A 16,752-nucleotide genomic window follows, 5' to 3' on the forward strand; every position below is an offset into this window, starting at 1 on the left:
AGTGTCTAGGTAGAAGCAGGTCATGGGGAGGTGGAAGAGACATTGGCCTAAATGTTTCTCTTCCCACCAGTCTGATCATTTATAAAGAGCATCTAGATGATATGGCAGGAGTACAGAAGGAGCGTTAACCAGGACAAAACGGCTCTATTTCTTGTTCAGGGGCTGACACTGTGAACTAAGAATGTCCAGTGGAACATTTTTAGGAAAAGGATTTCATTGCCTTAGATTTCTTATTTTAATTTATTTATTTTATTTTTATTTTTTACTTTTTGGCTGCATTGGGTATTCGGTGCTGCACGGGCTTTCTCTAGTTGCGGCAAGCGGGGACTACTCTTTGTTGTGGTGCACGGGCTTCTCACTGTGGTGGCTTCTCTTGTTGTGGAGCATGGGCTCCAGGCTCATTGGCTCTAGAGCACAGGCTCAGTAGTTGTGGCGCACTGGCTTAGTTGCTCCGCAGCATGTGGGATCTTCCTGGACCAGGGCTCAAACCCGCACCCCTGCATTGGCAGGCGGACTCTTAACCGCTGCGCCACCAGGGAAGTCCTGCCTTAGATTTTTAATACTAGAGGCTATAATTCTATCAATCAACTAACAGTATTTATTGAGTGACTGCTGAATGCAAAGCATGTGGAAGTCATTAAGGAACATAAGACATCATCCAGCCCTCAAGGAGTTTTCGGGAGAAGGAGAAGTCATAAAGATAATTTCTGCAGTAGGATAGTAACCGTTTGAATGCACAATGAATGTGAAGACTGGAGGAGAGAGAGAGGGTGGGGTGAGCAGGAGGGCCTTGGAACTGGCTTGAAACTGGACCTGATGCAGAAGGGAGAGGCTTAGTCAGACTGGGGGTGGAAGAGTATTTGGTCCCTCTGGCCCTGGGAGGACAGGGAAGGATGGAGGGGCAAGAGGTGCCAATGGTGAGACTTCGCGATTTGGAACCCGAGCTGGTGCTGGTGGGCAGGGAGCTGATCCTACACTCCCTCCTCCTTACTCTGCGCCTGTCCTTCTGGGAAGGCAGGACACAAATGGGCAGGTTGATGTCCAAAAACCTAACTGCCAAGATATCCTGGTGCATCCTCGAGACTCTTCCCCCAATTTCTGTATCTTACCCTTCATAGTGATCATCTTAACTCTTGACAGTAATTTCCCTTCTTACAAATAAGCCTCATTGATTGTATTTTATATACAATTTCAGAATGAATTGAAAAACAGCAGAAAAACAAAAAACACCCAGGTGTTGAACTGAGTGTGAGATATAAGCCTGAGATGCTCTCCAGTGGGGAGGCCACGCTTAGTCTGAAGGTTCCAGCAGCCGTCTGTGCAAAGCCATATCTCCAGGCTGTTCCACATCCTGTGGACTTCGTGGTATGCCCTGAACAAGATGGAAAGAAGGGCTGTGTGTACCCAAATCAAGGAAGCAGCACGTGTGATTATTGCAAAAGGAACCTTGACTTTGGAATTTCCTGATTTTTGAGAACACTCGAATTTAAGGATCGTGTGTTTTCAGCCTCAAAGAATTTTCCAACCACAAAGTGAACCACCAGAAGAGGAATGTCAGACTGTGTTTCAGATTTCCTGTCTTTGCACAGAGCTGATCTGCATTGTCCATAGACTGGGTGTGTTCAAGCTGTGACTGGGTGACCAGCTCTTGGATCCTGGGCAGGGATCCGAGGCCAGTCTCTGTCCTGTGGGAGCTTAGACTGATCAGAAGTCAGAAGGCAGGGCTGCAGGCCTGTTTTGTTTGGACCTACTATGTTTGCCTGTATAGTCATTGTTTCTTCTTCTTTGATTTTCAAATTTCAAATTACTCAGCATTTAGAAATCAGGTGATTTCCCTGTAAAAGTCCAGATCTCCAGATTCTTTTGAAAATATGGAACAGCTGTTAAGTTGGGCCTGCATGTCCACGCGGCAGCAGTCGCTGCAGTGGGTCGAGGCTGCCTGCTCAGTGGACATGGGCTCCGTGAGTGAGCATAGCTGCCACCGCTGCAGTCTGGCTGAGGGCGGGGACCCTGGATCAGCCGATATCCTCGCCTGCATTTGCTTGTATGTTCATTCATTCTATAAGAAGTGCTTGCTGGGCTCTGAGGCTCCAGACACAGTCCAAGACCCCAGAGAGGTCACCCTCTAGGAGACGAGGGCCCATGTAATTAATTGTCCACCTTCGTGGATGGGCAACAGCTTAGAGGCACAAAATAGCTCATTGTCTAAAGTAGGGTTTTTCACCCGTAGCACTGTTGACGTTTTGGGCCAGATAATTCTTTGTTGTGAGGGGCTGTCCTGTGTTCTGTAGGAATTGTAGCAGCAAACCTGAGCCTCACCTCACTAGATGCCAGTAGCACCCCCTCAACTGTAACAATGCAAAACGTCTCAGGACATTGCTAAAGGTCCCCTTAGGGGCAGAATCACCCCTGTTGGGAATCACAGATCTGAAGTTGTGAGGTGGTTAGTGGAGACATGCCATTTGAAATTTCAGCAAGATCTTAAGGAACTTGCTTATCTCCTAATTAGAGATTTGGATCAGCTCCAGGGTCAGGTCCTGGGCAGCCCTTGCTGCCCGCTCTGTGTTCCACGATCAGCATGTACCACACGGCATGACAGGTGTGCACTCCTTGCCCACCTGCCGGCTGAAGCTCCTCCAGGAAAGGAGCCATGTTTCACTCACCTTTGCATCTCTCCTTCCGGCACCATTTGCTGAATCAACAGGTACTAGGCTTCTCAATCCTGTACCAAAGAAAAATGATAAACCTAAGCCCCCAACGTTGGTCAACTTGGCTCCAGACACTCAGGCTCAGTGGCCATGACTCACGGGCCTAGCCGCCCCGCAGCATGTGGGATATTCCCGGACTGAGGCACGAACCCGCGTCCCCTGCATCAGCAGGCGGACTCTCAACCACTGCGGCACCAGGGAAGCCCAACATTGGTCAACTTTTAAAGCCTTTAATTAAAAGCAGCTGCTCTTGGGGTTAAGAATCCACCTGCCAATGCAGGGGACACGGGTTTGAGCCCTGGTCCGGGAAGATCCCACATGCCGCAGAGCAACTAAGCCTGTGTGCCACAAATACTGAGCCTGCGTGCCACAACTCCTGAAGGCCGCGTGCCTAGAGCCTGTGCTCTGCAACAAGAGAAGCCACCGCAAAGAGAAGCCCACGCACTGCAATGAAGAGCAGCTCCTGCTCGCTGCAACTAAAGAAAGCCCGTGCGCAGCAATGAAGACCCAACACAGCCAAAAATAAGTAGATGAATAAATAAATAAATTTATATTTTAAAAAAAGCAACTGCTCTTGTCCAGCTAATTACCTTGTTTTTAATGATAAAAGCCCAGTATTTTAATATCTATTGCAAGCCCAGTAATGTAAATATCCAGATTAATATGTATTCATTTTTTAATTAACAACATTTTATGGTGCAGATCGATAATGAATTCTCTGTATTCCAAAATTTCGGCAAAGGGGATTCAACACATACAAAAGAAAAAAATTCTGAACTGTGAGTGATGTTCCTGTCAAGTAGAATTAGTTGTGTGTGCCTCCTCTTTGAATCCTTTTTACACAAGGAGAGTCACCCTTCTCTGTGGAATAGTTTAGGTACAAGGAGAGAAAGGAGTAACCAAAACACAACCTCTTTGTTTGTAGGATTTCGCGATCAGCTCCTCACCTTTGCCCATCATTCACCGGGCCTGCCATTGATCCTGGGCTACGAACATGAGGATAGCTTCCACTTGATCCGAGTCCCAATCTCATTAGCACCAAGAGTCTTTAGAAAATGGTCTTATATCCCCTCTGAGTAGAGCTGTCTGTGCCTTTAATTTTGGGGGAATGCTTGGAGACTGCCCAAGTCTCTTTGTAGGAAGAGTGAATTTAGGGGTGAAGAAAGAACTTCCACACACCCCAAAGTGCATCTAGGATCACAGTGTCTGAAGTTTTTCAGTTTTTCATTTGAATTAAAAATTTGAAACCTCTTCTTTAAAATGCTGAGAAAGGCCTTCATAACTATTTACCTTTCGACACAGAGTAGTTTATCAGATTGTGAACTGTCACTCAGTGAGTCCCCAAGGGAGTGGTGAATTAGTTTGGGTGAGGAAAAGAGAAAAAAAACAAAAATAGTTTGGAATCCAGATGGGAAAAGGGGGAGCAGTTATAAGAATTCCATCACTCACTGAGTAAATATTTATTGGGTGTTGTGTTAAGTGCTAGGCCTACAGCTGGGGAAAGGATACAGTCTCTGTCCTCTGTCTGGAGGGTTCCATAGGAATTCATTGAATCACCACAGTAATAAATGTAAAACTGAGATGGGACCTTTGGCTCCTGATGGGAGAAAAGGGAAGGAGTGGAGAGACACTGAAAATAACCCCCTGGAAGAGAAGCGAGTGATGACTATTGCTGGCTGCCTCTGCTCTGCAATCTGATGTTTATGCCTTATTACATGAAGTTTGTTCATTTCAGGAATGATGGGGATTATAAGATTTGCAAACAGTCCTGTAAAGCTCTGACTTAACCAGCTGTAATGCGATTAAGATTCCTGCCCCCCTCCTTGTGTCAGCATCTCCCGCTGTTTAGAAGACAGCATCAAAGCTCACCTCCCTGGCTCTCTTAACAGTAAACGGAACCAGGTTTGTTTTCATGTCAGCGTTCCCTAAGCTGCTTGGTGTTTCATTAACTCGCCAAGCCAAGGGGATGAAATGCAAGTTTATTACGCTGCAGCATTGTTCTAAGGCTGCAGGTGTGAGGGTGGCAAAGAGCCAGCCGATACCCTGTTCTCCCTGGTGATTAAGGAAGATTAGTGGAAATGACTGTGACACACACACACACACACACACACACACACACACACACGCCCGTTACATTTGCAGAAATAAAACTCTTCCAAGCCAAAGTTCTGTACAGATTTTGCATCAGGTCACGGTGACTCTGCGCTTTCCCAGGGGTTTAAGAAGCTGGTTATGTGCGTTCTTTAAGGGATGTTGAAGGAAACAGCAGATTGGCTAAGAAGGGAAAGCCAGATCTTTAGAGGTGAGCGTGTACAAAACAAATGACTTCCCCTTCCCAGGCCCTTCTTCATCCAAAGAGAAGAGGCAACAGAACCCGCCAGCATCTGGGTCTGTCCCTGAACTAGACCAGGGACAAAGCACAAATGGGTCATGTTTCACAATACGGTCTTTTGGAACTTGGACCCTAGTTTCTCCCAGGAACAATCCTATAAGTGATGAGTATAGATCTAGGAAAGTCCTCAGAAATTTATTCGGTTCGTAATATAGACACAAACTTCAGCTACGTTATTATGAGCTCAGTATGCATTAAAGAGAATTCATCAACTTATTGTCACTATTATAATACTTCTGTAGGAAAGAGGAAAGTACATTCCAACTTGGAGCTTAAGCTGTCAGGCCGACATCTCCCTCAGGCCCCGCTCCTCTCTTTCCCCCTTGTTAGCAGGCTTGGGGGTCACCCTCCCAGCCCATGCCCCAGTGACTGGCTACTTGACTAGCGCCTCTCTGCCCTCACCCAGAGAGAGAGGCCTGACATCACCAGGGAGGGGACATGGCAGGGGTTCAGGGGATTTTCCCACTCTGTAGGGTTGGCAGATGGGTGATGGGGGCGTAGATTTGTTCTCCGTTGCTCTAGAAAGCAGAACTTAGACTCACCGTTGAGGTTGTAAGAAGCAGCTGTCAGGTCAGTATGAGGCAGGACTTCCTCCAGGAGGGAAGAACCTCGTGCCCGTGACCTGCCACAAGATGCCCGTAGATGCCCGTAGATGCTTGCCTGAATCCCGTGGCTAGAGCTGGCTTTGCAGAGCAGGATGCGTCCTTCACAAGGAGTTTTCAAGCAGAGTTGGGGAAGCCAGCCAGTGGTGAGGGCTGCTGAGAAAGGGATCCCTACTCTGGGAGAGCAGTTGAGAAAAGAATAATATTTCATTGCTTGCTCATTATAGGCCACACATGGGGGTCAGCTGCTTCAAGGTCGTCCTTCTAAGCCTCACAGAGATGGTTAGATGTGATTGTCTCCTGTGGTGCAGCTGAGGAAACAGCCGAATAACACTTGCAGGATTACATAGCTAAAAACACCTGAGCACAGTTTGAGCTCAGCTTATTGTTTTTCTATTCTCACGGTTATTCAGTTCACTGCTATACTGGAAGTGGTCCATGGTACAAGTTATCTTTATGTCGAAGTCACCCACATAGGTGACATTTTTCACTGGGAACAGGATATGCACAGCCTAAGTGTGTTTCATGCATTCAGAGCCTTAGATATGTGTTAGGAATATGGAGACGCAATAGCCCAAATGTGAGGGTGTGGTGTGTGGGTGTATAGGAGGAGTGGGTTTATAGGAGGAGTGGGATACTGGGCAGGTAAATGGGAGAAAAAAGGAAGAAGAAGGTGGGATTGTGGGGTTGTTGGCACCTCTGGACAAGAGCATTTCATCCTCAGGGACCCCCATCAAAATCCTTTACTCATGGCCCAGCCCAGGCCTTAGAAGTGCTTTGGGGGAAGAATGACAGGGGATTCAGACAGACACTAGGTTGTCTACTGAGAAGTTTAAAATAGGAAATGTGCAGACCTTTCATTGTATTACATTTTAGGCATGTTAAAATATCCAGGTCTTCTCTTTCTCACACTCTTCTGTTCTCCTGCTATTTTTTCATTTTCAAATCACTGACCGTATATATCTTTCTGCTCTGGTGGGAAATTCATGATTCCCCATTTGTATTTTCTTCATTATTCTTTTTTAAAAAAATGTTTATTTATTTAGGTGGCCCTGGGTCTTAGTTGCAGCAGGTGGGCTCCTTAGTTGTGGCATGTGAACTCTTAGTGGCGGCATGCGTGTAGGATCTAGTTCTCTGACCAGGGATTGAACACGGACCCCCTGCATTGGGAGCGCAGAGTCTTAACCACTGCGCCACTAGGGAGGTCCCCTCCCCGTTTGTATTTTGTTTTTAAATGTTCTGTGAGTCTAAATGAAATAAAAGGATTCAGAGATTGTCAGCTTAATAGTGATAAGATTATGGATATCTGCATGATTTTATATTCATCAACCCTCTATGGCAAAAAGTACCAGGCGGGGCTTCCCTGGTGGCGCAGTGGTTGAGAGTCCGCCTGCCGATGCAGGGGACACGGGTTCGTGCCCCGGTCCGGGAAGACCCCACATGCTGCGGAGCGGCTGGGCCCGTGAGCCATGGCCGCTGAGCCTGAGCGTCCGGAGCCTGTGCTCTGCAATGGGAGAGGCCACAACAGTGAGAGGCCCACGTACTGAAAAAAAAAAAAAAAGTACCAGGCGGCTCTGTGGGAAGCCCTCCTCCAATATTTCTGCCAGAGAGCATTAACGAGGGGCAGTCACTGTCACCTGGTCAGGATGGTTGGGACACATCACCTTCTTTCCTAAGGGGAGGTATCACAACCCACCTTGCAGCCCACTCCCCTCCCCCCGCACAGCTAAGGCTTACCCTGGACGACTGGGCAGTCCCTGGGCCTGACCTCAAAGCGGGGCAGTGCGGGCGGGGGACAAGATGCTCAGCTGCAGGATGAGGGGGGCATCCCTTGCCCTGCGGTATGTGGGCACCAGGCAACTCCGTGTGTCCACAGCCCCCAGGCTCCGGGGCAGGGAAAGATGACCTCTTGCTGTTTCTTGCAGCCTCCTGCTCGGCGGCCTTGGAGAGGGCTTGCTGGTTTTCTCAGAGCGGAAGGGCTCCTAAACGCAGGGAAAGCGGACTCCCAGGCTGCAGGTGGAGAACACCGCCCTGGGCTTTGGAGCTCCCTGTCCCGGCGATAGAAAGAAGAAAGCAAGAACGATGAGACACTGCTGCTCGCTGCGTCGAGAACTTTTTCTGGGGTCTCTGGGCCGCCGCAGAGAGTGGACTGTGTCGAGAGGCTCCCCCAAGCCCTGCTGACTGTGCTGTGAGCCCAGCTGTGCAGGAACGGATGCTGGATTTCACCTGCATGGGGATGGCTCCGCCCACCTTGATTGCCACGCAAGCCTCCTTACTAAACACCCTTCCCAGATAAGCGTTCACTGCCTGCTGGTGGGCCCAAGGTATAGTGTTGCCTTTTTGGTTTTGTTTTGTGATTTTACATCCTTGGAGACTCCTCCGGGGACACCCTTTCCTTGCTGTCAGGCTGGCTTGCCTAGAACTCACACTCCCCCACCTAGGGGAGCAGAGAGAATTCCTCGAGCGGGGCTTCCACTGGGGGTGGGGGTGGAGGAGGTAAATGGGAGTTCTGGGCCAAGTAAGACACCAGCAAGGACACTACTTCTCCAGAGTGCATGCTGAAGCCTTTTTATGGTTGTGTGTTGGGTTGAATTCCACACACCCTTTTTTGCCTACCATTAGGTTAACTTGGTACTAATGATTACCAGAGGGAATAGGATTAATAAGCACTGGTGGAGGAAACAGCAAACAAACATAGATATGTAAATGCACACACAGTTATATTCATAATCCATTTAATTCCCTGATATCTCAGAGGAGGTTTCGGATCATTGAACACAGAAATATATTTTTCAGGCCAGATTAAGAATAGGATGAAAACTCCAAACCTTGCCTTTATGGGAGTCAAAAGAAATGAATTTGCATGAAATGCTCATTTGATTCTGAACCCCAATGAAGGTTTAAGAAAATAATGTCTAGCTCCAAATATTCCTGCTCATAATAGGTTTTCTGAATGCATTATTCTCTGCCAGGTGTCAGTTTGGGTCATTTTGAGACGTAGAAGGTAATGAAGTCCAGGCAGGATCCAGGCCCTGCAGGGTTGGACACCCCGTTAGTGATGAAGGACCACCTCCAGCATCTGGGAAACAAGCCTTGTCCATTCTTGGCCTTGTGAAGACTAAGGTCAGCTCAGTCAGCCACTCTTCCTGTAGTTTTTTCTCCAAGTTGTTGAAAAAAGAAACAGAAGATGAAACAAATAGGAATGGATTAGTATATTTGGACCTTGAATACCTTAAATTCATTTCCTTGTCTTTTCCTGGTCTCTGCTTGTCATTTAAGGTAAATATGTTCAGAGTGACCTTTATACATATATAGTTTCACTTTGCTTTTTGTTCCTAATCTGAGATGTCAAACCTTCTACCTAGGATCAAATTGAAAATCTGGGTTTACAATTTTCTTTGTCCTTTTGCTCCCACAAAACCGTGTCTGTACACTTGAGGCCAGTTCTCTCTTTGCAGAAAGTGGCATCTGTCCAAATATCATCTTATGTCTGTCTTTCCAAGTTTCATTTGAGCAAATGGAGATTTCTAAGGCTAGAAAGAGCCATGTACAGTTAACAAACCCTGTCCCCTGTTCCAGCAGGACTGACCTCAGTAACTTCTGCAGCAGACAGAGAAAGACAAATACTGTACGACATCACTTATAATCACTTATAATCTAAAAAATAATAAAAATGAATGTATTTGCAAAACAGAAACAGATATAGAAAACAAACTAGTGGTTACCAAAAAGGAGAGGGAAGGGAAGAGGCAAATTAAGGGTATGGGATTAAGAGATACAAACTACTATATATAAAAAAGATGAGCAACAAGGATATACAGTACAGCACAGGGAATTATAGCCATTATCTTGTAGTAACTTTTAAAGGAGTATAGTCTATAAAAATATTGAATCACTATGCTGTACACCTGAAAGTTAATACAATATTGTAAATCAACGATACTTCAATAAAAGAAATAAATGTACCTCAAAAAACCAAAAAACAAAATTTCTGCTGCAGAGTTTTAGACCCTTTTTTTTTTCTTTTTAAAGAATCTCTAGCAAGGATTTTTTTGGTTTTTGTTTGTGTGATTTTTAAAAAATTCATTCCAGGGTCCCATTGTTTTTAAAATCTCAGGTCTTTTCTTACTTTGACACTAGCAAGAGGCAAAGGATAAGATGTTTCTTCAATATACCATCCGGTTTCCTTCAGCTTCCATTTCTTCTTGGGATTTTTTTCTTCCAGCTTTTACCACCATCTTTTATGCCCAAGTTCACATGCTCGGCAACTCAGGGTGAGCCTAGAGGGCTGGAAATCAAGGGACTGGCCTGGATTACTCCTCTCATTCTCTGTGGCTCCCTGGGCCCCTGGCCCCCCTGGTGGGGAATCCTCAGGTTACCCCAGCACTCCCTTTTACCCGAAATGATCCATTTGGTTATGTCCTATCTGGGTCATGTCCTTGCTGGCCCCATGTCAAAGCCAGGGTGTTTTGTCTTTTTATGAGTCCAAATAAAGAATACGCTTTCTGTCAGGAGAAGCAAAGTTCTGTGTGATTGTGTATGATTACTAATCTGCTATGGATATAAGGAAAAATAAACCATTTATTTTCTCGGTAATTGGCCTTTCTCTTCTCTTCAGCCTTGACAGGAGAGTATTGCAGAAAAGGTTGTTATCCGTGGGGAGTGAGTTCTTGCATCTTAAACACAGGCCCAGACTTCTACCAGCATCCAGGCCACTTAGCTCTGCAGAGGGAGGTCCACCCAACTCCTCCTTCTAGCCCTGCCCTGTCCCGTAGGGTAACCACCAGCCGTGTGTGGCCGTTGAGTACTGAGAGGGTGCCCCACCCCTACCTACCCCCATGGTATTTACACCCCTTGCGGTTCCTGTCTCTTTCTCTTGAATCTGGTCTGGCTCTGACTTGCTTGCTGTCAGTAGGAGGTGATAGAAGCAATGATCCCAGACTTCTAAGGCCAGGTTGAAAGCCTTGCGGCACCTGCCTTGATCTTCTGGAACAGCCTTTGGGAGTCCTGAGCTGCCTTGTAGAAGTCTACCTCCCCTGAGGCGGCCGTGCTGGAGAGACCAGGTACAGGAGCCCTGTAGACAGTCTCTGCTGCACCCAGCCTTCTAGCCACCCCACCAGTCTACCAGACGTGTGAGGGGAGCTGCCCTGGACCTTCTAGGACCAGCCCATCTGCCAGCTGAGTGCCATCAAGTGATCTCAGTCAATGCCACGTGGTGCAGAAGCATCAGAGCCTGCATGAATGCCTGACCACAAAATCATGAGATACAGCAAAATTGTTTGAAGCCACTACGTTTTTGGGAAAACTTGTTATACGATAGAGAGCCTCAAATTCCCTTCGTCTCAGGTGGATCCAGTCTGAGCGCTCTGAGACCCTCCCCTGAATAGACTTGTTCCAGGAGAGCCAGTGAGCTCCAGCTGCCTTCTACCCTGGAGCTGCCTGGAGAAGGGGCCCCTCGCTGAGTGTCCAGGGCTTTCCCAGACCCCCGTTACAGGGCAGGATCTGTGCCTTTGGGTCAAAGAACCTCATTCACTCATTCATTCATTCAAAAAATACCAAGAACCCACTATGTGCCAGGCTCTGTTTTGGGCTTGTGGATATATCCGTGAATAAGATGAGTCCCCCTGACGCTTACTTTCTAGGGGTGGAGACAGACAATAAACAAGTAAATAATGGAATTTCAGAGAGAGTTAAGTGCTTTTAATAAAATAAAGCCCAGATGGAGACACAGACTCTTCTGAAAATCTGATGAAAAGTAAGGAATTTCTCTTCCGAAATGTGCAGTCACACACACGCGTGCGCGTGCACACGCACACACGCGCGCACACACACACGCGCGCGCACACACACACACACACACACACAATTAAGCATGTAGGTGGGGGATTTATTTTCCCCGAAGTCCATCTATTGGGCCTGCCTCTATTGGATTCCAGGTTAAGAACAACTGAGTGAGAACCTCTTTGGGGGACATGGGGTGAAGTCAAGGGTGCCCATGGTGGAATGTGCTGCCGCTCCGCACTGGTCTGAGTGGAGGCCAGGTCCCTGGGCCTTGTGCAGACAATGGCGGCCACAGAAGGCTCGGCCCTGTCTCGGGGGCACTCAGGCTGGCGTGGGAGAGATGCGCAGACTTGAACATGGATCTCATGGTCCATTTCAAGGGCATGACGCACCTGGTAGGAACCTGGAGAGATGCCGGGAGGGAGGAGTCCCAGCTGCGAGGCCCAGCGCCGAGAATTACCGTGGGCCGTGCGGAGTGTTGCCCAAAGGGCTTCACTCCTGAGACGTCTCACCTAATCCTCACAAGGAGCCTTTGCGGAGGAATTGCCATTGGCCTCGTTTTTCAGAGGAGAAGGCAAGTCACATCCCTGAGGCCCTCAGCTCGGTGGAGGGTGCGTGAGGATTTGAGGGACGTGTGTGACCTCCCAGCCCTGCCTGTCAGCTCCCACGGTGTCTGCCCTCCCCACGCGAGTGACAGGGGACCCGAGTGAGCAGAGCAGAGCTGGGGGGTCCAGCCACGCTCCGGCAGTACCGCCTGCGAGGCAGGGCCCAAGAGGCCAGGAGGTGGCTTGGGTCAGGTGAGAGGTGTTTTGAATGCCTGGCTGGGAAATTATGTTCGTGAGCACCTGTGATGCTCTCGATGGGGTGCAGGTGCCTCCCCCATGCTGTGTCACCTAGTCTTCACAACCCTGGACTTACAGAGTACGCCTCCGAGAGCCTGACTGCACAGGAAACCTCGCCACGCTCACCACTCCTGAGCTAAGATTCCAAGATGGCTTTCACGACCCTTCTGCCCTGGCCCGTCCTGTGTTGTGCATTGTCTCTGGGCACTGCCCACGTCACCCCCACCACGGACCACTGGGTTCTGAACAAACCAGACGAGCCAAGCCCCCCACCGGTGGCCCTCGTACAAGGTCCAGGGCAGTGCTGTCCCCCGTGGGCGTCGGCCACTCGAACCCCACACTGGCCGTCTGCCTGGCAGCTCCCGGGTCCTCTGACCTGGGGAGTAAAGCCCTGGGAAGGCTGAGCCCATCCTGGAGCTCACACGGGGCTCCCCTCTGTTCTGGAAACATTTCAGAGACTCAGACATCATGTGCTCCTCGTGGAACGGGGGATCCTTTGCTCCTGCTGTGAGCTGATTTTCGGTGGCCTGGCCAGCAGAGGCTTGCCCTGTGCAAAAGCAAACCTTGGCACACAGACCTTCATCCAGTTCCATCCAGGCCCAACCGGGGAGGGGTCTGAAGGAACCGTGCCCCGCTTCACCCCCCCAGCTCCCCTCCCTTGGCCGCTGAGGGTGGAATCCCATTTAAACAACTGCCTGAGCCAAAAGGAACATTTGAGTCATTTATTTCCCTCTCGCTGTGTGAAGAGGCCCACGGGCGGGCGAACACAAGGCCTCTGTGCCTATTTGTCTGCACACCCATCACTCTGAGTGAGCCTCTGGGAGAGCAGTGGAGCCCTTTGGAACGTGGGGATTTAATCCAGGCACCATTTCCTGGCCAGTGGATTTGCATGACGCATTAAGAGGAGCTGTTGAGCAAAAAAGGGCTCTAAGTGGGAGACAGACTCCTAGGTTCTGTGATAGCAATGATTCCTTCGTTTATCTCCTCTTCCCTTCATTCACCACATACCTACTCTCCAGCAGAGCTGGCCGCTGCTGGAGGGGAGGCCCGGCTCTTCACACAGGGGAGGCTGTGGGCAGGGTCTGCTTCGCGCGGAGAAAGCTGCAAGTTGTCCCTTGTCCTGGCGGAGCAGCTCTGGAGACCCTCTATGTGACTGTCGACTACAGCAAATACAACCTCCCTATTCTCAGGGAGGCCCTGAGTCGACAAAAAGACCTGCAGACTGAGATTTTTTTTTAAATAACAGCTTTATTGAGATATAATGTACATACCCTAAAATGTACCATGTTGTTTAAGGTGTTGGGTTTCTTTCTTTCTTTTTTTTTTTAAGTCTTTATTGAATTTGTTACAACATTGCTTCTGTTTTACGTTTTGGTTTTTGGGTGTGAGGCATGTGGGATTTTAGCTCCTTCACCCGGGATCCAACCTGCAGCCCCTGCACTGGAAGGCGAAGTCTTAACCACTGGACTGCCAGGGAAGTCCCTAAAATGCACCCGTTTGAAGTGTACAGTTTGGTGGTTTTTCGTATATTCACAGAATTCTGCAACCATCGCCACTATCTAATTTGAGAACATTTCCGTCACCCCCAAAAGAAACCCTGTACCCGCTGTCACTGCCCCCTTCCTCCACTCCCACTGACCCAGGCAATCCATTTTCTATCTCTACACACGTGCCTGTTCTGGAGATTTCCTATGAACAGGGATCATGCAGTATGTGGCCTTTTGTGTTGGACTCAGGTTTTTTGGTGGTTTTTTTTTTTTTTTTTTTTTTTTTTGCGGTACACGGGCCTCTCACTGCCGTGGCCTCTCCCGTTGCGGAGCACAGGCTCCGGACGCGCAGGCTCAGCGGCCATGGCTCACGGGCCCAGCCGCTCCGCGGCATGTGGGATCCTCCCGGACCGGGGCATGAACCTGTGTCCCCTGCATCAGCAGGCGGACTCTCAACCACTGCGCCACCAGGGAAGCCCCGGACTCAGGTTTTTGAGCAGTTCATGGCCTTCTACCAAAGGCTGCCTTCCCCGGCAGCCATGCCCCTGCCTGGGGGTGGGATGAGGGGTGAGGTGGGATCCTAACATGGAGCACGGAAAAACTGGGGGTGGGAAGAAGGGCCCTCCAGCACCTGGAGGTGCGTGAGGGAGCTCCAGAGAGCAGCAGTGGAAGGGGGTGGGCCATACTCTTCCAGAGCCCGCTGGTCACCGTCAAGGTTGATTTTTTTAGCCAACGCCCTTTATGAACCTCAGGCCTTCAGTAAAGTCTGTTATACAGGACAGCCTGGAATAAAGGGCCTGGGTCCCCCGTTGGTGGTGAAGCTGGACAGGGGAGGGGAGGCCCGGTCACCACTATCCAGCCGGTGGTACCACTTTAAAAATCTCCCAGATCTGTCCTCATCTCTCCAGGGGTCTTGAAGGTACAATGGAGTCAAACCCGTCATTATATTTGTGTGTGTGTATGTGTGTCGACTACTCACCACACGTTCTCTAAGTAAAGCACTCTCTCCCGGGAGACAGGAGAGAACAGACGTGGCGGGTTTGCAGGTTCGCCCTCGACAGCACAGACTCACGCCCACAGGTGACAAGAGGACGTGGACCGGGAGGGGAACCGAGGGCACTGCCGTGAGAATTTTGAAACCATAGAAAACAATCAGAAACAATATATATCAACAGCATGTGTAAAATAAGCCACAGTTCAAAGTTAAGCTGAATAAGCAAACCATGAAAATTACCTCCAACTAATATTTGCTATTATTTAGAACATTGCACATATTTTCAATAACTTAAAAGTGAATGTATATTCTTCACATCTCCTAATCCCCCCAGGAAGTACAAGTTTCTTTTCAGTAGATTTAAATAATACATCCAAATATTTACTCATAGTAGGAGATTCTGGCATTAACTATAGCTGAGTTTAACAGAAATATAGAAAATCATGAAGATGTATGCAGCATTTAGAAATGATCACTTGTAGCAATTCCTTAGAAGTCCTAGAGGAGAAAGGCAGTTCTCTACTTCCTAACAGCACCTAAGGTTTATGCTGCGTAATGTAATTCAGCAGAACAGCATTCTGACCAATGATAAGTAACTTACAGAAAATTCTTTCGCCTCTTCAATGTTTCATTTTAAAGCTACTATTTTGACTGTCTCCAGCCCCAGCCCCAGCCTTGGCCTCACGGTGGAGGCAGTTCGAAACCTCATCTCTGCGCGTGGGGAACGGATTCTATGATGGAGGGTCCGTGGCTCCCCCCTCGGCTGCCCACCACCCACCCCTCCCAGCCATGTCCGTTTGTCGGTCCTGCAGGCTCCGGCTCAGCGTGGTCCCACCTGCCCCAGGAGTGCTGGGGCTCCGAGCCTGTCTCCAGGACCCAGATGAGCTCAGGATCCAGATGGCTAATTGCTAACCCCTTATACATTTCCTGTTCCTTAGTGTATTTGTTTGCTAGGGTTCCGGTAACAAAGTACCACAGACTGAATGGCTTAAACATCAGAGATGTCTTGTCTCACAGTTCTGGAGGCTGGAAGTCCAAGATCAAGGTGTCGGTGGGGTTGGTTGCTTCTGACGGCTGAGAGGTGTGGCTCTGTTCCTGGCCTCTCTCCCTGTATCTCTTCCCATGGTCTCCTCTCTGTGCAAATTCCCCCTTTTTATAAGGACATATTGGATGAGGACCCACCCTAATGACCTGATTTTAACTTGATTACCACTGCAAAGACCTTATCTCCACATAAGGTCACTGAGGTACTGGGGGTGAGGACTCCAACATATCTTTATGGGGTGGGAGGACACAATTCAACCCATAACACTTAGTAATAGAAATTAGTTTTATTTGAGTGACTGTGTATAAAGCTAACAGATACATTCCCAGCCTCTCCAGTAACCATGCAGCTTATTTGAGTAGGTTCCCACCAAGGAGATGTAAGCAGAAGTTGGTGGGTGAGACTCTGGGGACAGTTGCTTAAAAGAGCTCAGATAGGTAAATCTTCTGCCTTCCATCTGCTTCTTGCCTGGGTTGAGGGCATGATAGTTGGAGTTCTAGCATCTGTCTTGGGCCTTGAGACAACCTTGAAGTTGGAAGTTGTGGCCTTAGGATAGTGGAACAGAAGCTAGAAGGAGCCTGGGTCTCTGATGAGATAATGGGGCCACCATGTCACCTGATGGCTGCCCACCTCCAACCATTTTAAGTGAGAGAAAATAAAAAATTCTCCTTTGTTATTTCTAGTCTCTGTTACTAGCCCCTGATGGCAACCCTAATGGAAAAAGCCTCCAAGGAGCCAGGATGGTGCCGTGGGGAAGACATGTACTAATGCTTTGGCACGACACAGACCTGATTGGGTCTGGACCCTCCTCTGGACCCTTTATACACACAGTTGTCTCACAGCATAGAAATGACCTCTCTGCTTGTCTGCCCTACTCCTATCTTGTGAGCTCCTTAAAGGC

The 16,752-nt window shown here is 48.7% G+C and overlaps 1 protein-coding gene across 4 annotated transcripts in view; it reads left to right on the forward strand.

Moving 5' to 3' along the window:
* TMEM241 (transmembrane protein 241) overlaps positions 1 to 10,298 on the forward strand; it is a 107,204-nt gene extending 96,906 nt beyond the window's left edge. For 2 of the 4 annotated variants that reach the window (XM_067015231.1, XM_067015237.1), the window contains one exon: positions 7,628 to 10,298. In XM_067015231.1, coding sequence (XP_066871332.1) covers positions 7,628 to 7,688 — 61 coding nt within the window. In that variant the 3' untranslated portion in view covers positions 7,689 to 10,298. The remainder of the gene's footprint in view (positions 1 to 7,627) is intronic. The other 2 variants (XR_010836909.1, XR_010836910.1) reach the window with 2 other exon arrangements.
* The last annotated feature ends 6,454 nt before the right edge of the window (positions 10,299 to 16,752 follow it).

This window comes from Kogia breviceps, chromosome 15 (assembly GCF_026419965.1).
Source record: "Kogia breviceps isolate mKogBre1 chromosome 15, mKogBre1 haplotype 1, whole genome shotgun sequence".
Lineage (NCBI taxonomy): Eukaryota > Metazoa > Chordata > Mammalia > Artiodactyla > Physeteridae > Kogia > Kogia breviceps.